The 23,450-nt window shown below is 55.9% G+C and overlaps 2 protein-coding genes across 5 annotated transcripts; one reads left to right on the forward strand and one right to left on the reverse strand.

Annotated features, from left to right (window-relative positions):
• Positions 1-1,376: 1,376 nt before the first annotated feature.
• Positions 1,377-3,300, forward strand: GADD45A (growth arrest and DNA damage inducible alpha). Its single transcript, XM_039711518.1, has 4 exons — positions 1,377-1,648; positions 1,732-1,833; positions 1,907-2,120; positions 2,607-3,300. The coding sequence occupies exons 1-4, from the start codon at positions 1,392-1,394 to the stop codon at positions 2,718-2,720; spliced, it is 687 nt and encodes a 228-aa protein (XP_039567452.1). The 5' UTR covers positions 1,377-1,391; the 3' UTR covers positions 2,721-3,300.
• Positions 3,013-22,446, reverse strand: GNG12 (G protein subunit gamma 12). 4 transcript variants are annotated; one of them, XR_005627684.1, is made up of 5 exons: positions 22,345-22,446; positions 14,947-15,004; positions 7,294-7,410; positions 5,947-6,141; positions 3,013-3,464 (listed from the first exon to the last, which is right to left on the reverse strand). XR_005627684.1 is itself a non-coding variant. In XM_039711519.1 (4 exons), the coding sequence occupies exons 3-4, from the start codon at positions 7,387-7,389 to the stop codon at positions 6,016-6,018; spliced, it is 222 nt and encodes a 73-aa protein (XP_039567453.1). In that variant the 5' UTR covers positions 7,390-7,410; positions 14,947-15,004; positions 22,345-22,446; the 3' UTR covers positions 5,129-6,015. The 4 variants fall into 4 exon arrangements, 3 of the variants coding, with proteins under 3 accessions (XP_039567453.1, XP_039567454.1, XP_039567455.1); XM_039711519.1 differs by lacking the exon at positions 3,013-3,464 and having other exon boundaries at positions 5,129-6,141; XM_039711520.1 differs by lacking the exon at positions 3,013-3,464 and having other exon boundaries at positions 5,129-6,141; positions 7,294-7,413; positions 22,345-22,437.
• Between the last annotated feature and the right edge of the window lie 1,004 nt (positions 22,447-23,450).

Below are 23,450 nucleotides of genomic sequence, written 5' to 3' on the forward strand. Positions count from 1 at the left end.
TTAGCTCAGGCCGGCACAGATGGGGCTGCGGGCCGGAGCCGCGGAGCCCGCAGTTGCCAATGGAGATACAGCAAATTAAGCGAACTTAATTCGGAGGGTCACCGCACAATGCCCCCACCTGTTTTGCTGCGGTCCGGCCATCTGCCACCGCTCCACCTGATGCAGAAAGGGCTTTTCTGCCTCTCCCCCGCTCCCTTGAGCCGTGCCGGGCTGCGGCAGCAGGACGGGCAGAGCCGGGCTGGGGGACAGAACAAACCCCGGCAGCTTCCTGCCGGAGCCCACACAGCCGGGGGCACAGAAATCACCCTTTATCCTGCTGCAGAAATGCTTTGATAAGCCCCTGGAGTGTTCCGGGGTGAACAGCCAGGTTGGGAAAGAGCTCTGGCACCAGCTGTGGGAGGATGGAGGGGTTGGGTGCAACAGCTGAGAAAGCTCTGACACAGCAGCCACAGGAGCAATCCTGCCCGGAGGTCTCAGGCTGACACGGGACATCTGGAGCGGGAGCAGCGTCCCGGAGCAGCACCAGGCTCTTGGAAAGGGAGAGATCACAGAGCCACAGGCTGGTCTGGGGGATGAGGGACCTTAAAGATCACCCAGGGCCATCCCTGCCATGGCAGTGACACCTACCTCTGTCCCAGGGTGCTCCAAGCCCTGGCCAGCCTGGCCTGGGACACTGCGAGGGCAGGGGAGCTCCCTGCAAGGAGCACTGCAGGAGTGCAGACACTGGCCCTGTGTTTGATGGCTGCTGAGGCTGAGCACACGGGAGCTCCCTGCAAGGAGCACTGCAGGAGTGCAGTTCCTGCAGGGGCAGGGAAGACAGAGAACGGCATCCATGCAAGGAGGGATTTTGCCCTCCCAGGTGAGCCCCACCTGCAGAGCTGCCCCAGCCCTGGGCCAGCAGCAGCACCTGGAGCTGCTGGAGAGAGCCCAGAGGAGCCCCTGGAGCTGCTGCAGGGCTGGAGCCCCTCTGGAGCCAGGCTGGCAGAGCTGGGGGGGCTCCCCTGGAGAGGAGAAGGATCCAGGGAGAGCTCAGAGCCCCTGGCAGGGCCTGGAGGGGCTCCAGGAGAGCTGCAGAGGGACTGGGGACAAGGATGGAGGGACAGCACACAGGGAATGGCTCCACTGCCAGAGGGCAGCCATGGATGGGAGACTGGGAATGAGGAATTGTTCCTGGGAAGGGGCTGGGCTGGAATTGCCAGAGCAGCTGTGGCTGCCCCTGGATCGCTGGCAGTGCCCAAGGCCAGGCTGGATGGGTTTGGAGCAGGCTGCTCCGGGGCAGGGTCTCGGTCCCGGTCCCGGTCGCGGTCCCGGTCCCGGTCCCGGTCCCGATCGGGGCCAGGCCCGGCCGGGTTCAGCACCCCCCGTGGGCGTGGTCTCATTTGCATGCGCCAATGGGAGCGGGGTATGCAAACGAGGGCGGCGCGGGTTGGCCGGGGCGGGCGGGGCAGCGCGCGCGGGGCGCCTTTGTCCGGCTCGGGCGGCGCGGCCGGAGCGCGGTGTCCGAGCCCGGCCCGTGTCCGTGTCCGGGCTGTGTCCGGTGTCCGCCCGAGCGGTGTCCGCCCTGCCCGCTGTCCGCCCGAGCCCCGAGCGGCCGTGTCCCCGCGATGACTCTGGAGGAGCTGCCCGGGGAGCGCCGCGCCGCCGGGAGGTGAGGCCGGGGGGGCGGCGGGGCCCGGGCGGGGAGCGGCGCGGGCCGGCCGGTGACGGGCGCTGCCGCGTGTCCCGGCGCAGGATGGAGCAGGCGGGCGACGCGCTCGAGGAGGTGCTGAGCAAGGCGCTGAGCCAGCGGAGCCTCACCCTCGGCGTCTACGAGGCGGCCAAGCTGCTCAACGTGTGAGTGCCCCCCCTGCCCGTGCCCCCGGCGCCCGCTGCCCGGTGCGCCCGCGGTGACGGCGCTGCCCCGCAGGGACCCCGATAACGTGGTGCTGTGCCTGCTGGCCGCCGAGGAGGAGGAGGCGGGGGACGCGGCGCTGCAGATCCACTTCACGCTGCTGCGGGCCTTCTGCTGCGAGAACGACATCAACATCCTGCGCGTCAGCAACCCGGCGCGCCTGGCCGAGCTGCTGCTGCCCGCCGCGGGCCCCGACCCGCCCGCCGACCTGCACTGCGTGCTCGTCACGGTGAGCCCCGGCCGCCGCCGGGCGGGACCCCCGAGCCGCCGCGCCCGGGACTCGAACCCGCGGCCCCGCGGAGCCTGCCGCGCCCCGAGCGCCGGCTGCGCTCGCCCCTCGCTCGCCGTGTCTCCCCCTCTTCCTCCTCCGTTTCTCCCCTTTCTCCTCTTCTGTCTCTTCTTTCCTTACTTTTCCTCCTTTCCCTGCTCCCTCTTTATTTTCCCCCCTTCCCTCTTTTTCCCTTTTTCTTTCCCCCCGTTTTTCTCTCCCTTCCCCCCCTTTTATCTCTCCTATTTTTTTCCCCCTTCCCTCCTCTGCCCCAGAGTCCAAAGCTAAACTCCTCACATGCTCCCAGGCCTGACTTGTTTGTTTGCCTCGCCAGCAATTTAAGATGATTCACGCTCCTGCTCTTTCTGCTGCGCTCCCCCCACCCCCCCGCGCCGCTCCCGGGTTGTTTTTGCTGCCGTGCCGGAGCTTTTTGCGTCCCCTTTGCAGAACCCGCAGGCGTCGCAGTGGAAGGACCCGGCGCTGAGCCAGCTGATGTGTTTCTGCCGGGAGAGCCGGTACCTGGACCAGTGGGTGCCGGTGGTCAACCTGCCCGAGCGGTGACCCGCGCCCCGCCGCCGCTGGACTCTGCTCAGGAAGGAACTCCTGCCCGGCTCCGCCAGGGCAGGGGGCAAAACAAAACCCACGGCAGCAACGGCAAAAAAAATAATAATAGATATAAAATAATAAAGCTCTAAGTGATGTCAGCTGGGGGGGTTCGGCTGGAGCTGTGGAAAACAGGGGTGAGCCCAGCCCGACGCCCTCCCCAGAGCTCCCCTCACTCCTTCTGTCCTTAAGTGCCACTTAAAGTTCCTGCTTTGAACACCTTAACGAGCAAACAAGGTTGATCGAGGCCTTTTGCCAGCAATGTTGGTGTATTTTTGGGATGTAATTCTCACGTTTTTATGCTAAGATATATAATAATAATAATAAGTTATTTTCTGATATCGATGGAATAATTATTTATACTTGGAGGTCTGAGAACCGAAACGCCCTCGAGCAGTTGGTCTGCAACCACGACTCTTCTCCCAGTTGGCTGCAAAAGCAGCGCCATTAATATAATTGTTTGAAATTCGAGTGTTTTCTGGGCTTATGGTGTTCTTGTTTTGTGTTTTCTTTTTTTGAAATAAAGTGTAAAATCAAACCTTTGGCCCAGGCCTGGGTTTCCTCACTCCACGAGCGCAGACACAAGGGCTGAGCAGCAGCTGCTTCCTCCTCCTGGCCATGGGCAAGGTCCTGTTGTGCAGCTCCAGTGTGGGTTCATTCCCGGCCCCTCCCAAGCAATTAAACCCTGGAGCAGCCCGTGTGCTGCAGGAAATGTTGGGAATGTTATTTATTTATTTATTTTGCACAACAGCAGCTAAAAAAAAAATTAAATTTGAAAAAAAAAAAATGGGTTTTGCTGCCGATGTTTCTGTGCTCCTGCAGCTCCCCCTTGGCAGGGGGAATCCTCATTCCCCGGGGGAGGAAAACCTGGCCCGGGGTTTGTTGGCAGCCCCAGCTCCTCTGCAGTGGCACGGCCAGGCTGGCACAGGTGGCAGGACAATGGCCCTGCTGCTGGCACTGCCCGGGGACAGCGGTGACACGCTGTCCCTCCCTCCCTCCCCAGGCCACCCTGGCGTGCCCAGCCCGGCCAGGAGGGGAGGCTGGACCTGTTCTCCCACTCCCGGGATGCTCCAGCACCAGGCCACCCTGTCCCCGTGTCCAGCCCGGGTGCCACCCTGGGCCCGGGGACACTGCAGCAGCAGCAGTGTTCTTTCTCTCTCTTTATTTCTCCAAGCTCAGATTCAACCCAAACCCCTCTGGCTTCTCCCAGTGTCACCCCAGCCCTGTCCCCACACCACAAAGTGGGGGGTCCTGGGGACACCTGGCCCAGCACCCAAATTCCCATTTTTCTCCCCAAATCAGCACACAAATTCTCATTTTTTCTCCCCAAATCAGCGTACAAATTCCCATTTTTCTCCCCAAACCAGCACCCAAATTCCCATTTTTCTCCCCAAATCAGCCAGCTTGGCCAAGGACAAAAGGGGCAGCCCAGTGATGCACCCGGTGGGGTCTTACCATGGGCTTCTCCCAGCACCTCTGCATGCAATGGTTTAAATTCTTTTTTAAAAAATCAGCAAGGGCAGAGCCTGCATTTCCCCAGATTTTAGAATCCCTGTTCATCCTGGGGGTATCGATGGCAAAAAGCAAAGTGCAGACGTAACCACTGCAGATTTGAGTGCACACTGCGTTTAAAAATGGCAATTTCACCAAGAATGCCTGGATTAAACACTGACAGATGTGGGCAGCTGTGCTGGGCCACATCTGGATCAGCACCCTGCCACGAGCTTCACCGAAGGGCAGGCACCAAAACACCCCTGCAGCCCCACCAGGGAGCTCAAACCACACCAAAACAATTCCCATTTCTGCCCGGATTCCTGGGAAAACAAACACCAGCAGCACGAGGCTCCTTCCCTCCCCGCAGCCCTCCTGCAGCTGGGCACAGCTGGACTTCCCTCAGCCCCTCCCTGGGCAATTAACAGAGCTCATTAATTCTCTCCAGGGCTGTCACACACACACACACACACGGCCAAGAGGAATCAGTGCAGACCACGTTGGTTTTTTTAAACTGCCACCACAAAAATACTCTGATTGCAAAAAATAATTGGCAGGCAAGCCCAGGGTAAGCAGCAGGTTCCTCTGTCAGGCTGATTTCTGGAGCTCTGCCAAAGAGATCTGTCACACAAAGTTGATTTTTTTTTTATTCTGTATCAAAAGCAGGTCCATGATTACATCTAGAAATGACAAATGTGCAACGTAAATGACAAGTGGTTCATGAATCCTGCAAATATCCTCCCAGAAATGCAGGGTCATGGCACAGGACTCCTGCTGCCTGCACACAAGGACATTTGCAGCCAGCTGAAACCAGGATTATTTCTGAACCCTTCAAAATTTGCTGTTAATGTATAAAGTTTATATATCTACACACACACACACAGAAAGACTTTTTTATTATGTGTATATATAAAATATATACTAGATGGAAAGGCCCTCAATTATAGATGCATAACCACAAGCTGGAGCGAATTTGGCATTTTTCCTGTTTAAAAATGGATTTTTTTATAAAAATGAGTCAAGTTCTGACTCCCTGCTCAGAACCCAGCTGGGATTGGGAGCGAGGGCAGCGTTCCTCCAGCTCTGCCAGGGCACTTCCAGCCTCTTTCTTTCCTCATTGCTTTGGGGCTGTGTTTTAGACTAACACAGGTGTTTTATTCGAGAAGAAAACGCAGCAGAAATTCTGGTTTTCCAACGGATGGAAAGCAGGGAAAGCATCTCTGATTCCCAGCTCTGTCCTTTAGAAGCCCTGGGATGAGAGGCCAGCGGGAGGAAGGCTGAGGCAGAGCTCCCTGGAGCTCCCCAGCAGCTGCTACAATCATTTTGCAAGGCAGATTTTGCTAGAAAATGCACTTTAGATGTGCCTGTGCACAAACAGGTGCTGCCAGCACAGGCACAACCCCCCCACCCCCCAAAAAAAAAAATTCCCTAATTTTATAAAATGTAAACCCAGTGATTCCATCAGGTCTCTACAGCTTTGCTTTATCTGCAAAGCTCAGGCAACTTTGGTCGTGCTGGGCTTGGCAAATGCCACCAGGACCCCCGTGCAGAGAGCCTGGAGCCCATTCCCCTGGCCAGGACAGACAGGGCTTGAGTCAGAAAGCTCCTGGGGGGACAGGGACGAGCAGGAATGCCTTGGGGAGCTCAGGGAATGCTCTGCACAGGCTCGGGGAGTGCCACGGGGTGCAGGTACCTGGGGGAGTGGTGGTGCTTGGCCCAGCTGGGCTGCAGGGGCTGGGCAGGAGGAGTGCCCACTGCTGTCCTATAACAAAGTGCAGGTCTTCTTGTCCTTGAAGGGGTTCTCAGAGGCTGGAATTCCCATCAGCAAGGGGTCCTTCTTGGCGTGCTCCTCGCAGTACAGCATGAGGTCAGCCGAGGCCTTGGACACCTGCAGGGGCAGCACAGGGGGGGTTTGCCATGGAAACAGCACCAAAAACACCAAAAACCCCTCAGGGCTGTGGGGTGGGACAGCTGCAGGGCACAGGGAGGCAGCACAGGGGGGGTTTGCCATGGAAATGGCACCAAAACCACCAAAACCACCAAAAACCCCTGAGGGCTGTGGGGTGGGACAGCTGCAGGGCACAGGGAAGCAGCACAAGGGGGGTTTGCCATGGAAACAGCACCAAAACCACCAAAAACCCCTGAGGGCTGTGGGGCAGCTGTGGGGTGGGAGAGCTGCTGGGGACGGACTCTTCTCCAGGTGTGATCCCCAGGGAATGGGGGAAGGATGGAGCCTGTGATTCCAGGCAGAGAGGGATCCACCAGGCTCCCAAAGGAAGCTGAAACAACAGGAGGGGCTTCACAGCACCACCAGAAAACAGCTATTTCTAACTACAATATTCTGTAAGTGCTTCTTAACCTTTCTTAATCAAATTTTACTACACCATAGCATAAACACCTTAAAGCCAATAATCTAAAATTACCCCTCACGAGCCCACCCTTCCATAATTCTATTTCTCCAAAGGACCTAGTCTTGTTTACAAAACCACCCTTTAGAACTTGTTTCTAGCTCCATTTCTCTCTCAACAATGTCTGTCCTATTCCATTTCTAAATCAACATTTCTTATCTCAAGATTTACATACAAATACACACTGTGTGAAGCTTCTGTCAGACTTTAACATTTCTCTACAAATCCATTTCCCACAGGGCTTCAAAATAATTCCAGAGGGATTTTCATCTCTCCTGGAGTGACAGGACAAGGGGGAACAGCTTCCCACTGCCAGAGGGCAGGGCTGGGTGGGACACTGGGCCACAAGAAGTGGATTTATTTATTATTATTTATCAATATTGATTATTATTTATTAATATTATTAATGATATTTATTATTAATAATTATTTATTATTATTTGTTAATATTTATTTTTTTATTGTTATTATTTGTTATTTATTATTATTTATTTGGACTTGTTGAGCTTTGAGGGGAACAAAGGCTGAGCTGAGGGTGCACAAAGACACAAACCCCACACAGACACCGTTACCTCGCTGTCCTCCATCCAGCAGGGAAAGGCCAGGAGAAGGAGGGGGCAGGCTGTGCTCACCTTTATCCTCTCGATGGAGGCCTCTATCCTGAGCTGCTGCACGGTCCTGCGTGCCTGGGCGATGTTGTTGGTCGTGGTGGCTGTTTTGCCTGACATCTTCAGTGGGGCAGGGCAGCTCTGCTTGGAAAGACAGGGGGATGTTATTCCAGAGGGCAGCACAGCAGCCCGAGCTGCTGCTGCACAGAGGCATCTGCCACACGCTGCAAAAAGGGATTGTTGAACGTTATTGTTGGTGCATCCAACAGCACAATTCAGCCAAAAGCAGCTCTGGAGGTAAAACACAGAAAGGCACGGAGCTGCTGTGCTGTCAGGGACACTGGGAGCAGCCTGGCACAGTGGAGGTGTCCCTGCCATGGCAGGGGTGGCACTGGGTGGGATTTGAGTTCTCTCCCAACCAAACCAGCCTGGGATTCCAAATTATTCAGGTCTGCAGGAACCTCCAGCCCAGCCCTGCCCGTGTCCCTGTCCTGTATCCCAGCAGGGCTCTGCTGGCTCTGCCCAGCCCCAGGAGAAGAGGGGAGCTGTGTGGGACCCCTCCAGTGCTGAGCCCCTCCAGTGCTGAGCCCCTCCAGTGCTGAGCCCCTCCAGTGCTCCCCAGAGCCCTGCAGAGCCGAGGCAGCCCCGTGCCCTTTCCTGCCCTGCAGGCTCAGGTTTCTCTCCCCAGCCTGGCAGCAGGGCTGATCCCAGTGCCAGCCCAGCAGGCTGGGGACAGCACTTCCCTGCTCCCAGGCCCTGTGTGCAGGGGACATTCCTTGGAAGAGCTTTGGGCAATTCCCAGGAGGCAGGAAATGCTGGAGGAGGGACAGTCACTCCTCAGATTTGCTGCCACTACAAACTCATTTCCTGCAGAGAAGAGCAAGAGATCCCCCTGCAGATCCAGGGATGCTCCCAGCCCCAGTGTCCAGCCTGGCCTTGGGCACTGCCAGGGATCCAGGGGCAGCCACAGCTGCTCTGGGAATCCCAGCCCAATTCCCAACATCCCATCCATGGCTGCCCTCTGGCAGTGGGAGCCATTCCCTGTGTCCTGTCCCTCCAGGCCTTGTCCCCAGCTCTCCTGGAGCCCCTTTACATAAAAAATGAATTTTCCCAGCAGGAAATTCCAACAGGCCCTGCAGGAGCTGCTGGGTTCAACAGGGCTCTGCCCATGGGGCCCCAAACCCATCTCTGGGATAAGGAGCTGTTTCACATGGACACAAAGCACAGATCCACCACAAACAGAGCCCAAACTCCCAGCCCAGCCCCTGCAGTTTTCCCTGACAATATTCAAAACCAGCAGTGTGAAAAACCCAACACACAGCAATGCATTTTCATCCAGTAACAAAAGCAGCTCTGAGAGGACAGCTCGGGAGCTGCTGATTCCTCTAATTTTAGTACCTTTTTTTTTAAAGGTTAAAAAAGTTGCAAAAGTAAAAGATAAACCATTATCCTCTCATTTAACTGGGGAAAGGCCACACTCAGCCCTCCCTCCCCCAGCCCCAAAGCCCCTTTTGCCACTGGAGCTGTTGATTCTCTGGATCCCTTCCCACCCCACATGGATTGACCTCCTTAGGAAACTTCCAGTGCTTATTTTCCCAGCTGCTTAGCTTTGTTAATAAATGAGATGTTTGGGAAAAACAAACCAAACCAAAACAAGCCAAACCGTAAGATCTGAAAATTAAATTGCTGCGTTTGCCCATCTCCAAACAAACACGAGCTCTAATAGCCCTCCTAAGATTACTAAACCTCTTCTGCAGGGAGATTTACAACAACTAGGTCAGCTCCCAATAAATCTGTTTTCCTTCCCAGCTCCTGGCAATGGACCCGAGCTGCTGCAGCCATGGGATTTCTCCCAGGGCAGCCTGGACTTCCCAGAACTCCCCAGATTTCAGCTGGAGGTGCCAGAACTCTGCAGAGCGTGGGGGTTCAGAGCCCTGGGCAGGGCTTGCTGGGCCAGCAGGCTGTGCCAGGAGGAGAAGCTGCTCCCTGAAGAGAGGCTCTGATTTCCAGGAAATGATCCCTGGTGCTCAGCAGGCAGCCCTGAGAGCCTCCCCCATCCCAACGCCTCCCCTGGGATCTCTGGTGCCCAGCACGCCCAGTCCCAGCTCCTCCTTCTGGGCTAAATGCACCAAAAATGAATTTTCAACAAGTTTGTCCTTTCACCAGCTAAACCAAATCATGGCTGGTGATCCAGGCCAGGCTGGGCAGGGCTGGGACAGTGGGAGGTGTCCCTGCCATGGCAGGGTGGCACTGGGTGGGATTTAAGGTCCTTTCCAGCCCAAAGCATTCCAGGATTCTCTGCTGTGACCTCCAGGCAGGGGGGGGTTCCCTGTAGGGACAATCTCAGTGCCCTGGGTGTGACACAGCTGAGCAGGACCCGGTGGTGCTGACAGAGATTCCCAAAGCCCAGAGCAGCTGCAGGCACGGCTGCAACTCTCCCTTGGATCTGACTCAGAGCCTAAACCGAGACAAAAGATCAGAGCCAGGCCAGCCTCCCCTGGGCACCACCCTGCCATGGCAGGGCCACCTCCTGCTGCTCCAAACCCATCCAGCCTGGCCTGGGACACTGCCAGGCATCCCTGGCAGCCACAGCCTGTGCCAGGCCTGCCCACCCTCCCAGGGAAGGATTTATTTCTCATTTACCCTCTGCAAACTGCACAGGAGGATTCCCACCGGCTCTGCCAGGGAAAGACAAAACCACAGGAAACTTCCAGTGCACTTCCCACAGCCACACAGCTGCACTTTTTCCCTTCCTGAAACACCTGCAGACAGGTGGAGCTGCCCCTCTTCCAGAGAAAAGCCCTGTTTTTGCAGGCCTTGCCCTATTTCTTTCCTCAGGCTTTAGGTAACGAGGTTGCCATGCAGCAGATCCCCAGATCCGCCTGGGCTGCCTGCCAAAGCCCAGCTCCACTGGGATAATTAAACTCTGGACTGTCTTATTTACTCTCTTAGATCCAGGACTCGTGAGGCACCTGCTGAGTGAAAGGTAATTAAATCAGCCCTGCTGAAGCTGGGATCTGCTGGAAACCCCAGCAGCTCTGCCTGGAACACAGCTCCCAGTTGGCTCCAGTTGTGCCAAGCCAGCTCATACTGGAGCAGCAAAGCCTGGCTGGCAGCAGGACAAAGCCTCAGAGGTGTCTTGGAACTGTTTCTGTGAAATAAAGCAGATTTGGAGGGGAATAACTGAGAACTTGGATCAACAGAGCAGGATGGGCAAAACACAAACCAACACCAGTGACAATGACAACACCTATAAGTGTAACACCCCGCCAGCCCCTGGTTTGTTTTCCAGCCCCTGGTTTGTTTTCCAGCCCCTGGTTCTCCTGCCCCTGGTTTTCCAGCCCCTGGTTCTCATGTCCCTGGTTTGTTTTCCAGCCCTGGTTTTCCTGCCCCTGGTTTGTTTTCCAGCCCTGGTTTTCCTGCCCCTGGTTGGTTTTCCAGCCCTGGTTTTCCAGCCCCTGGTTTGTTTTCCAGCCCTGGTTCTCCTGCCCCTGGTTTTGCAGCCCCTGGTTTGTTTTCCAGCCCCGATTTTCCAGCCCTGGTTCTCCTGCCCCTGGTTTTCCAGCCCCTGGTTCTCATGTCCCTGGTTTGTTTTCCAGCCCTGGTTCTCCTGCCCCTGGTTTTGCAGCCCCTGGTTTGTTTTCCAGCCCTGCCAGCAGGGATCTGAAGTCACAGCTGACCTGCAAATGCAGGTTCCAAAGGCTCTCCCTTCCCAGAGCCACTGGAGCCCTGCTGGGGAGGATGGAACCCTGGTTTTGCAGCCCCTGGTTTGTTTTCCAGCCCCGATTTTCCAGCCCTGGTTCTCCTGCCCCTGGTTTTGCAGCCCCTGGTTTGTTTTCCAGCCCTGATTTTCCAGCCCTGGTTTGTTTTCCAGCCCTGGTTTTGCAGCCCCTGGTTTGTTTTCCAGGGCTGCCAGCAGGGATCTGAAGTCACAGCTGACCTGCAAATGCAGGTTCCAAAGGCTCTCCCTTCCCAGAGCCACTGGAGCCCTGCTGGGGAGGATGGAAAGGAGGATGGATGTGCCAAACTCGCCCAGGAAAGGGCAGGAAAGGACACGGGGTGCTCCCCAGGTCCCCCTGACCCTGCTCCCCTGGTGTGGGTGCCCTGCAGGCCCACGGGGTGGGGGGAGCCCAGCAGTCACTGCTGCTGCTGCTGCTGGAGCAGCTCCAGCCCGGAAATGTTTGGATGCTGCTCCTGATAAACCAGACACAATCTCCACCATGGGAATGATCCCACTTCTCTGAAATGCACGGGAACAGGGGGAAAAGAGGGAAACAAGCAGCTGGACGAGCTCAGAGCTGCTGCTCCCAGCTCATTCCCAGCCCTGAGCTCGAGTTAGAGGCTGCAGTAATTCCACCACGGGTGCTGCAGGTTTCCAAGGGACACCATTCCCAGCCCTGTAAACTCCCTGCTGTTTGCTGGGAGAGTTTGAACTTGGGCCTGGTTTGTCATTAACACTGACACAGGCTGTGGTTGCTGTTCCACAGCCCTGCCTGCAGAGCCGTGCTGCTCCCTCCTTCCTCCCTGGCATCCCTTCATCCTGCTGCCTTCAGCTGGCACCCTGCAAACAATTTGGGAGTAACGCCAGCAAACCCCAAATCCCAGCCCCAGCTGCCTCCTCTGAGCAACGCACACTCCCAGAGCTCACAGGAATAAAAGGAGTAAGATTTTGCTCCTGAAAATGCAGGGATTTGTCGGGCAGGAAGGCGCTGGGAGGAGGAAGAGGAGAGGCAGGGAGTGGCACCAAGCTGAGGGAAATCCTTATGGAGAACAGGGAGAAGGAGCCCCTGGAGGGGTGGCACGAGCAGGGGGCTGGCAGGGCCTGGGCTGGCCCTGTGCCCCCTCCAGGAGCAGGGCAGGCTGGGGTGAGGCTCCCTGCCAAGGTGCCAGGGGCTCTGCCCGTGCTGCATTCCCAGCAGCTCTGCGGGGGCCGGCGGCCCGTCAGGACTTGAATGCTGGGGCTGCTCTTCCTACAGGGCACCCTTGGGTTTGTCATGACTTGCAGAACCTGAAAATGCTCCCAGACCAAGGCAGGAGGCCACTGCTGGCACTGGAGGTGGGGGCAGGAATAAACAACTCAGTTCTGAGCAGGCGCTGGAGCACAACCAGCCACAGGCACAGCCGAAAGAATTCCACAGAGCAGCACAAACTCTGGAACTGCGACCTTCCCCAGCTTTGAGTTCTGATTTTTTAGGCCTCCAGAGGAAGAATCTGTTGGAGGAATCTCAGTGTGCCTGGCTCTGTTTTCAGCCCAGGTGCTGCAGAGGGCTTGGAGGAACAAGGAGCCCCGGGAAGGGAAAAGGAAAGGAAAAGGAAAGGAAAGGAGAGGCAAAAGGAGAGGCTTTGGAGGCACAGTGAGACCTGGAACAAGGAGCCCCAGGCAGGAAAGGGGAAGGAAAGGAAGGAGAAGGAGAAGGAGAAGGAGAAGATTCCAGCCCATCCAGCCTGGATCTTCAGCAGCCCAGGGGAAAGCCCAGGGCTCTGCCAGCCCAGTGTGGGGCCGTGCTGACACCCAGTGGAAGCTCTGGAGCTGGAACCTTTTCCTTCTGCCAAAGAGAATGGAAAATGAACCTGGGCAGCAGGAAAGCACCGGGGTCCTGCCCTCAGCCAGCACACGGAGCTGAGGGGGGAGTAAAGAGGGATTTGAGGTGCTTTTGGGTCTGTTCTCTTTTGATGGTGCTTTTGTCCCATCCCTAGAAGGGTCCAAGGCAGCATGGAGCAGCCTGGGACAGTGGGAGTGTCCCTGCCCATGGCACTGGGTGGGCTCTGAGGGCCCTCCCAACCCAAGTTCTGGAATTTCACCATCCTTATTCCCCACACAGCCAGCAGAGAGACGAGTGGTGCAATATCCCACAGATTTCTGGGGGCACCCCGAGCCACTCCTGCCCTTTGCAGGCTGAACACAACATCCACAGTGCAAACTTCCCAGGAAAAATGGCAACAGGGCTCTCCCATGACCCCATCATGGAGAAGGAGAAGGATTTGTCCACACCTACCCCAGAGCAAGCTGTGAGCAGCAGCTCCCTGGCTGAGCAGGTGAGAAGGGCTGGATTTTTAAGCAGGACTGGATTTTTAAGCAGGACTGGATTTTTAAGCAGGACTGGATTTTTAAGCAGGCCTCAGGTGAGATTTACAGTAATGACACAAATATTTAATATGCACTAGAAAAAGCTTGGGTTTAGTGAAAGAAAGCAAGACCCTCCCCAAGGATCCCAGCCTGGAAAGGGAAAGCTGCAGCATCTGGCAGCTGCAGGACTTGCAGCGGTTTTGGGGGGCCTGGGGCTGCTCTGGGGTGCACCACAGCTGAAGGGGTCGGGGGAGCTCAGGCAGCTCAGATTCCAATCCCAATTTTCCAGCAGAAAAGGTCCAGCAAGGCCATCCCCCTCCTGGAGGAGGTGCAGCAGCCAGGGCTGCATGAAAATTGGGAATTCTGGCAGATCCACCTGGTTTGCACAGGTGCCTGTCAGTGCAAACACACAATAAAAACCCCTTAAAGCACAGAACATCCACTTGTGATGTTCCCTCCTTCAGAGAATTTACACTTGAGAGTACTGAGAGATTCTACACTAGAGATCTTTTTTAATTATAAATAACACTGCCAGTGTCTTAATTGGGGATTAAAATCCTTAATGATGTGAAATGAAAGGAAACAGACAACTCCCAAGATCTTCAATTGGCCTTGGTGTTCTGGGTGTTTAATTAAGGCTGTGCTCCTCCACAACCTCCCTTCCTAAGCTGTTCCAGCAGCATCCAGCTGATCAAACTGGGCTGCAGCTCCCTTTGATTTCCAAAGGCAGCCCCCCCTGTGGGAGTCAGTCAAACCCAAGGCACGTTTTGGGAGAGGAGCAGTGGAAAAACCTGCTTTTGCTTTCCTCTGCATTTCTCCTGACTGCACTTTTTGTGTCTTTAGCACACACGAAAAGAGACTTTTAGATCAAGGTTACTTTGAAAAACATCTGAGCAGTGTTATTTTGGAGACTGAAGCCACTGGAAAAGGCAGTGAACTGCAGGGCAGCCTCCCCACAGAAGGTCCCTGTTCCTCCCCCAGGGCTCATTCCCACAGGGAAAGAGGGGAAAACTCCAAAGGGACGTTTGCAAAGAGACTTCCAGCTGTATGAAAATCAGGCTGCAAAGCAGGAGAGAGCTGTGCTGGAAGCTCCAGCCTGGCCCCAGGCTCTGTGACCTTCAGCAGATTCTTTGTCTGGCACAGATAAAGGCTGGCATGCTCTGGGGAGAGCCCCACGGGGCTCAGCTCCAGGAACTGGGAAGCTGGGAAGGATTTCACCACTTCCTTGGCTGCAGGAATTTATCCAGCTGCCTATTTTTAAGGATGGGGGGAATATAGAATAATCTGCATTTTTTGATGGTCAAACAAAATAGCACAGCAAAGACAGAAATGATGAAGATTTGCAGGCTGGTAAAAAAAATCCCCCTAATCAGGGAAATAAACAAGGAAAAGCTTAATTTCTGTGGGAAAAGCAGGTTTTTCTGCCCCCTGAATTCAACCCAAGAGCAGTCAGGCAGTTAAAAGAATGAGGTGAAAAGTGTCAGCAATCCTGCCAAGGACTTGGTATTTGTTCTGCTCCAGAACAAAATTAAATCACCAGGGTTTGGGACCTGTCATGCTGCTTTGTATTTTGCACGGAATAAAAGAACCAGAGTGGACTGGAAACTCACCTACATAGGCAGACTTGCTCCCTGTCCAGCTTGCCTTGATTTTATCGGTGTAATGATCCTGAAACAAGAATAAAATCCAAGTTATAAGGATTTCACAGTGCAAGGAAGCCAAAGCTGGGGGGGGTTGGCACTTGTGGCTTCATGCTAACCACAAAAACAATATTCTGAGATTGGAAAATCCACCTGAAGCTTGGAGCAGCCTGGGACAGGGGAAGGTGTCCCTGCCCAGGAAGGGACTGAAGGTCCCTTGCAGCCATTCCGGGATCACTCTGTCCCTGGAGACTGGGAGCTGTCAGCCTGCAGTGATGTGTCCTCACAGCTGGGTTTCAATCAGTGCCCAAACAAATCCGAGAGCTCACATTCCCTGTGGAGGCCCTGCACCCCAGAGAGAACCTGGGATGGCACCAGCCCTCATCTCCTGGGGCCCTGGGGCCCTGAGCTCTGCCTGCAGCCTTTTCTGCCCAGGTGAGCACCCAGGTGAGCACCCCAGCCCCCTGAGGGCGAGGGAGCCCCCAGGTGATGGGAATTCCGAGACAGCTGGAGCAGGGAGGGATTTACAAGGAGAATCACCTTTCCCTTCACCCTGCTGCACAGTCCCTGCAGCTCACACACAGCTCTGTGCCAGTGCCAGCAGTGCCCGTGGGACCCTCTGCTGGCATCCCAGTGTGGAACTGGCACCAGAGGCACTTCCCGAGCTGGCAGAGCCAGGGCAGGGCTGGATCCAGGGCTGCCAGTGACAACTCAGCCTTTGGGATGAGGCCAGGCTGCACTGCCAGGGCTGGCACCCAGCCCGGGGCTGCTCCACCCGGCCAGGGAGCCCCACAGCCATCCCCTCCCTCATTCCCAGGCAGGGAGGAGGGAAAACCCACCTGAAACTCCCCAGGGGTGGTCCTGAGCCAGGCAGGCAGTGGTAATTTACTTGTGGGGGATTTTGGAAGGAATTTGACACGGGACTTTTGAATTGGTTTTGATGATGTGGTTTGTTTTTCTTATCTTCTGCACAGGCAGGAAGGGTGAATTTGGCTCATATCATTACAACATGGTTTAGAAGGTCTCAAGACCCTTAGCTATAAGACTTTTTAAGGAGTTATTGACTAATAAAACGCTGTCAACAAGGATATTTATGTTTTTGACTCAACCTTTAAATATTTCATTTTATGGACTCATGCTACAGTGCAAGCTCCTTTAGCCAATCATGTTATGACACACAAACCTACAGTGCTGCATTCTAAACTCTTTGTTTACTTCTGTAATTACTTTTATTTTTTCCATACTTTAAACTCTAAAACTCTAAAATTTATTTTATTGAACTTAACATGTCCTTGCTTTAAACCATAAATCCACATTCTCCCTTCCTGCACCTCAGTTTGGGAGGCTTTCCCAAGGTGTCAGATCAAATCCTGGGTTCAATTCCAAGCTTTGCCTTACAAGCCCAAAGTTCTGAGAGCTCCCTGCATTTCAGATTCCAGCAGCAGCACGGGCAGTGTTCCCATGATAATCACACCCCGCTTCCCGTGCTGGAAATGGGATCACACTTTTACCAAGTGCTGGTCAAATCACTTCCATACTTTAAACTCTAAAATTTATTTTATTGAGCTTAACGTGTCCTTGCTTTAAACCATAAATCCACATTCTCCCTTCCTGCACCTCAGTTTGGGAGGCTTTTCCAAGGTGTCAGATCAAATCCTGGGTTTAATTCCAAGCTTTGCCTTACAAGCCCAAAGGTCTGAGAGCTCCCTGCATTTCAGATTCCAGCAGCAGCACGGGCAGTGTTCCCATGATAATCACACCCCGCTTCCCGTGCTGGAAATGGGATCACACTTTTACCAAGTGCTGGTCAAATCACTGCGTGGAGGAGGAAAATAAATTGTGCTAAGGACAGTCTGCCTTGCCACAGTCCTTGTCCCCGTGCCAGGCTTGTCCTGTCCACATCCAGCAAGGAAACCAAAATAAATAAACGTGACACGTAACCTCCTCCACGGCCGTGTGACTGCTGTAAAATCAAAGCTGGAATGGGAAAGCTGCTGCTCTGCTTATCTGTGCAACATCCCAACCTGCTCGCACCCCTGGACATCCTCAGGGAAAAATAAGGATCATTTTTTAATTGGCTTGTGCATGCCGAGGGGGATGCACACACAGCCACAACAGCCAGGGAGCACCGGAATGGTTTGGGCTGGGAGAGACCTCCAGGGAGCAGCAGCCCAAGCCCATCTCTAATTAACCTGAGCAGTAATTCCAGCTCCTGGGGCCGCCTCCCACCCCAGAGCCACACTGATATTCCTGCCTAATCAAAGCTCCTATCAGGCCACTCATAAAACCCCACAAACCCAGCATTGCTGGCATAGCTGGAGGCTGCAGTCATGCACCCCCTGCAAAAGCCTCCACTCAGAGGCCCTGCTGGGAAGGAATAAATCAGGGAAGGGCACGTGGGCTGAGGAAATTCCACAGCTGGATGGGTCCCAGTCCCTCTGGCCAGGGCTGGCAGCACCAGCCAGCTCCTCCTGCTCTGCAGGAGTTCCAGTTGCAGCTGGAGCATCCCTGCTTTGCAGGAGGAATCCCTTGCAAGTTCTACCAGATCCAGCTGGCTGAAGGATGGTCCCTGTCCCAAAGACGTCAGGGACACTTTCTGCTTATCCCAGCTCCAAGCTGAGACCAAAAACCCTGACCTTGGGAGGGGGGCTGAAGCTACAAACAAGAGCTGAAAATGTAATTTGGGATCTGCTCAAAATTGTTCACAGCAGTCACAGAATCACAGACTGGGTTGGGATGGGAGGGAGCTCAAAGCTCCCCTCATCCCCCTGTGCCATGGCAGGGACACCTCCCACTGTCCCAGGTGCTCCAGCCCCATCCAGCCTGGCCTTGGGCACTGCCAGGGATCCAGGGGCAGCCACAGCTGCTCTGGCAATTCCTGTTCCAGGGCCTGCCCACTCTGCCAGGGAGGAATTCATCCCCAATATCTCATCCAAACCTGCCCTATTTTTCCCTTTCTATGGTAACCACCGGTCCCTGACGTTTCCCTGGTTCAGGCAGCAAGGGCTGGTCCCAGGGCACCCCCTTGGCACTCTCCTGGAAACTGGGAGGGAGAATTTTCCCTCCTCAGCTTACAGCACCAGGAAACCTCCTGGTTATGTACTCTGGGGGAGGCTGGGCACAAGGAAAAGCCTTCTTTAGATGGCAACACCAGACAAAATCTCCCCTGTGAGCTCCCGCTGGCTCTGCACAGGGAATGGCTCTGCAGAGCAAAGGGGTGATGGCACAGAGCCGCTGGATCAGGGCAGCAGCCTGGGAATGCAGGCTGGGAATGCAGGCTGCTCCCTCCCAGCAGGGCTGAGATGGGCTTTTCCACCTCCAAACACCCCGAGAGCCAGGCTGGAGAGCAGCCCCTGCACAGAGCAGGGCTGGGTGGAGCAGGGCAGCAGGGCTTGGACCACACATCCACAGCAAAGCGTGCCAAAAACTCACCTGTCCCTGCACAGCAGGATGGGAAAGCCACGGGAGGAGGGTGGGAAGAGAAAGGGGGTGAACACAGGGGGTGAACACAGGGGGTGAACACAGGGGGAGCAAGGCTGGCTCCTGCCTGAGCTGAGCCCAGTGTTTAAACAAGGAGCTGGTCCCAGCAGCCTCAGCTGCTGCAGCACAAATAACCCTCACAACACACTTTCTTCCCTTTCCCTCCTCCCCCTGGAACTCCAGCACATGCCAAGAGGCTGATACGGACACAGGAAGCTGAATATAAACACATTGCCTGTTTTACCAAATATTCAAAGGAACACAACTAAAAATACTCAGCTGCTGGTGTCCAGGAACATCCCAAAGCTGTGATCCAGCCCCAGCCACGCAGCCTGGGGCTCCCAGGGAGCTGGGATTTGAACTGAACCCCAGGCCTCAGCTTTCAGAGAATCCCAACTGGCTGGAGTCGGAAGGGAACTTTTAAAGATCTTCTTGTTCTGTTCCCCTGCCATGGCAGGGACACCTCCCACTGTCCCAGGTGCTCCAGCCTGGCCTGGGCACTGCCAGGGATCCAGGGGCAGCCACAGCTGCTCTGGGAATTCCAGCCCAGCCCCTGCCCACCCTGCCAGGAACAATTCCCAGTTCCCAATCTCCCATCCATGGCTGCCCTCTGGCAGTGGGAGCCACTCCCTGTGTCCTGTCCCTCCATCCCTGTCCAAACTCCCTCTCAATCTTTCCTGCAGTTCCTTCAGGCCCTGCAAGGCCACACTGAGCTCACCCCAAAGCTCCTCCTCTCCAGGTGAACAATCCCAGCTCTGCCAGCCTTTCCTCCCAGCAGAGCTGCTCCATCCCTGGGATCACCCTGGTGCCTCCTCTGGATTCCCTCCAACAGCTCCAGGTCCTTCCTCTCCTGAGGGTCACAAAGCTGGAGGCATCTTCTGGTGACACCCCAGAGGATCCAGGAGTGGATCCAGGGACACCGGGCTGGAAGGGGCCCAGCAGCTCCCCAGTAAGGAGTGCTGGATCCCCTGGGAGTGCTGGATGCCCTGGGAATGCTGGATGCCCTGGGAATGCTGGATCCCCTGGGAGTGCTGGATCCCCAGAGCCAGTGTCTCCCCAGGGGCTGGATGGACCCCCACCACATCCCACCCCCCCAGGGGTACCCCCACCTTCCTGCCTCTACCTCCCTCCCTAAAATCCCTTGGAGAATGCCACCACAACCCTGAGGAATTCTGTCACAGCCTCTGCTCTTTCTCATCAATCCTTGCGAAACACAGAATGGGAACTTTCTACTTTTTTCCAACTTTCTTTCTTTTTTTCATGTCCCCAGCGCTGTGTCACCCTTCCAAACTCCCCCCAGGTGATTCCTGAGAGCAGGAATGATGTGGGACCACGAGCTCCCAACTCTGAGTGCAGGAGGAATACTGAGGCTTGGAAAAACGAGCCCCAGCTGTGCAACAGTGCAAACCCAGCACACAGCTGCACAACTCCAGCAGTGAGTGCAGCAATCCCAGAGTCACCACACATCTGCAGCTCCCATTTCCCAAGAAAAAGCGACTCCGTGACGACCTCCAAGAACTGGGGGTGTTCCATCCCGGTCCATGGAGCTTCACTCCCAGCCCTGCCCCTGCCCAGGGCTATTTCAGGGATCCCTGCTCGGCAGAGGGGACACAGGGGAAGGGTGAGCATTGTGGGGCTGTGCAGCAACGGGGATCTGCTTTCACTGCACAGCACAGGAAAAGAGGGACACTGGGATCTCTCTGGGACCTGGGGAGCTGTGTCCAGGGCAGGAGCAGCTTCCCACCCCACAGAGTCGTGCTCAGCATCCCCACTCAGCTCCTGCAGGGATGCTGGAGCCACAGAAAAAGGAGGGAGAGGGGTTTTGTGAACAGGCAGGGAGGGACAGGACACAGGGAATGGCAGCCACTGCCAGAGGGCAGGGATGGATGGGAGATTGGGATTATTGGGAATTGGGAATTGTTCCCTGGGGGGTGGGCAGGCCCTGGAATAGAATTCCCAGAGCAGCTGTGGCTGCCCTGGATCCCTGGCAGTGCCCAAGGCCAGGCTGGATGGGTTTGGAGCACCTGGGACAGTGGGAGGTGTCCCTGCCAGGGCAGGGGTGGCTCTGGGTGGGATTTAAGGTCCCTCCCAACCCAAACCATTTGGGATTCCCTAATTCTACTGTGTCACTCCAGGCCCTGCTACAGAGAACTCCACTGAATCTGGTTCAAATATTCCGAGTGTTTTTAGCAATAGAACCTAAAACCCGAAGAACTTTCAGTGCTTAAAAAGTTATCACATTATATTTGAAATAAAAAATATCTAAAACCTACAACACAATTCAATAATTTGATTTAACACCAGCAAGACAAGAGATCTGCTGTTCTGCTGCCTGGGAGCCCAAGAAGCTCTTTCAGGGCAAGAGGAGAATTTCATCTTTCAAGGAAAAATCCCCCACCAGCTGGGTGATTATGGACTGAGCTCCCCCTCAGCATCACTGCTCCTCTCTGGAACTGACTGCTCCTTGGTCAGAGAGATCCCAAATGCTGTGGTGCATCCCAGCCAGGGTGGAACACGGCATTGAGGAGTCATTAACTCCACACTAATCCCTCAAGCTCATTTAGTGGCACCTAGCAGCACAAAATGCTGCCACCGTCCCTTCACTCCCAGAAGTGCCAGTTCAGGTGTCTGCACAACTTACACCCCAGACAAACACCACAACCAGCGTGTCCCTGGTCCTGGGGGCTCTGAGCCAATTAAAACCCCGGATAATCGCCTGGCAGACTGCTGGCAATTCCATTTTGCCACTCTGCAATTGCCACAGAAATTAATTAATCATAGAACCACGGAGTATCCTGAGCTGGAAGGGACCCACGAGGATCATCCAGCCCAGCCCCTGGCCCTGCACAAAACAGCCCCAAAATGTCACCCTGTGCCTCGGGGAGCTCTGGCATTCCCAGGGGATCTGGGCAGTGCCCACCACCCCTGCAGGAACAGCCTGTCCCAAAATCCAACCTCCTGACACAGCTCCAGCTCCTTCCTAAAAGCGCCAGGCTAAAATCACAACATACACTCAAAACCCTCTTCCCCCCCCACACTCCCCAAAAAGTAAAGAATTTAAGCTTGCACTAGAGAATCACAATTTTAAAGTTACTACAGGAACGGAGAACTTCCAGGAGCGGGGCTCAGTGATCCGTGTGGGTCCCTTCCAGCTCAGGATGTTCTGCAATTCCATGGTTCCAAGCAAACCTATTGCTGCAGCAGGGTGTGTGATCTCAGCACCAGCACGAAACCTCCTGGAATAATGACGCTTGCCACTAATTAACCTCCTTCCCACACTCAGCCCACAGCTCCCCGCACGTGGGAAACTTCCCCCGTCAAGCAGAGCCCGGTGATTCCAGGGAAAACCCGCGGCCCGGCGGCTGGGAATGCTGAAATTGGGGAAATTTGAGGGATTTAGCTGAAAGCTAAACCTGGAGTTGGAGCCGCCAGCTCTGGGCGTCCATCGGAGCCATGGAAAAGGTCTGGAGGGAAGGAGGCGGGAAGGAGAAGGAAATGAAGACAAAACCTGCCTATTTTAGGATTATTTCTGCCTAATTAAGCCCATCATTTTTTTCACAATTAAGCAGATTTTCCCTCACTGCCGTGCCACTTGTTGGACCGCATCACGCCCGCGCGCTGCCTGCCGCCGGGAGCCCTCCTCAGCGCCACGAAAACCGGTGGAAAACCCCAAAAAAACTGCACGGCAAGCCCCGGAGCGGGCAGGCACGGCTCGGGCCCGGCCCGCCCCGCAGGCCCGGCAGCCGAGGGGCCGGGCCGGCGCCTCCCGCGGCCGCGCGGAGCCGGGCGGGCCGTGCGGGCGGCAGGCTCGCTGCTCCCGCTGGGAACCCCCCTGTCCCTGTCCTGGTGCCGGTGCCGCGATCCCGGTGCCGCGATCCCGGTACTCACCGAGCGCCGCTCCCGGGCTCTGCACGGGCCGCCGGAGCGGGAGCACGGCCACGCCCACCGACCGGAGCCACGCCCCGCCCCGCGCAGGCCCCGCCCATCCCGCGTGGCCCCGCCCCGAACGGGACTGGGCGGGGCCAGGAGAGTGGTGGGCGGGGCCACGCGGTTCTCCCAAATTCCCGCAGAATTCCACAGGCAAAGCCGGTTTGTTTGGGAAGGGGCGGAGCGGGAGAAGCGTGAGCCCGAGGGGCCGCAGCACACGCGGGGGTTCTGGGGGTGATGGTGGGGTTGGAGCGTGGGTATCGCGGGAATTTTGGGAGTTGGTGTTGCCAGGGAGGGGCAGTGCGGTATTTGCAGAGGCTTGTCCGCTGCCCGAGCCAGCCCGGCGTGCCTCTGCTTGTGGGGCTTTGATCCTGGCATCACCTGGGAAAACATTTCTCTCCAGGGGCAGGCGAGGGTGGGGACTGAAATTTAAATACGGGCTCCTGCCTGGCAGCTTCGGGAGAGAGAGGGAAATGAGGGTGGGGAATTGAAATTTAAATATGGGCTCCAGCCTGGCAGCTTCGGGAGAGAGAGGGAAATGAGGGTGGGGAATTGAAATTTAAATATGGGCTCCAGCCTGGCAGCTGCAGGAGGGAGAGGGAAATGAGGGTGGGCAGGCCCTGGCACGCATTGTCCAGGGAAAATGTGGCTGCCCTGGATCCCTGGCAGTGCCCAAGGCCAGCTTGGACAGGGCTTGGAGCAGCCTGGGATAGAGGAAGGCGTCCCTGCCATGGAATGGGATGGGCTTTAAGGTCCCTCCCAGTGTGGGATTCTATAAAATTCCAGGAGAATGGGGAAGATGCTGCGCTCATGCCCATGCCCACCTCTGCCCAGTGTGCCCGCGGAGCGTCCCTGCCCTGGGAGCACCGGGAACACCTCTCCTCGCCCTTTTCCGTGGTTTTCCCATGCCAGCACAGGCTGTCCCTGGCACTGCCAGGCTGCCCGGCTCCAGCCTGTCTCCACAGCAGCTTTTATGGGAGAGGAGATGGGATCACCAGCCTGCCCGGCTCCTCTCCACTGCCATTCCAGCCGGGAGCGCGGGGATGCACAGGAGGAGTGTCCTGCGT

This window comes from Passer montanus, unplaced genomic scaffold (assembly GCF_014805655.1).
Source record: "Passer montanus isolate IOZ18808 unplaced genomic scaffold, ASM1480565v1 scaffold25, whole genome shotgun sequence".
In the NCBI taxonomy this organism is placed as follows: domain Eukaryota; kingdom Metazoa; phylum Chordata; class Aves; order Passeriformes; family Passeridae; genus Passer; species Passer montanus.

Coding starts and splice junctions, on each gene's coding strand:
- GADD45A (XM_039711518.1), top strand. CDS start 1,392: ATGGGAGCGGGGTATGCAAACGAGGGCGGCGCGGGTTGGCCGGGGCGG. Junction 1,649..1,731: donor GAGCGCCGCGCCGCCGGGAG/GTGAGGCCGGGG, acceptor GTCCCGGCGCAG/GATGGAGCAGGCGGGCGACG. Junction 2,121..2,606: donor TGCACTGCGTGCTCGTCACG/GTGAGCCCCGGC, acceptor TCCCCTTTGCAG/AACCCGCAGGCGTCGCAGTG.
- GNG12 (XM_039711519.1), bottom strand. CDS start 7,389: ATGTCAGGCAAAACAGCCACCACGACCAACAACATCGCCCAGGCACGC. Junction 6,142..7,293: donor CCTCCATCGAGAGGATAAAG/GTGAGCACAGCC, acceptor CTGCCCCTGCAG/GTGTCCAAGGCCTCGGCTGA.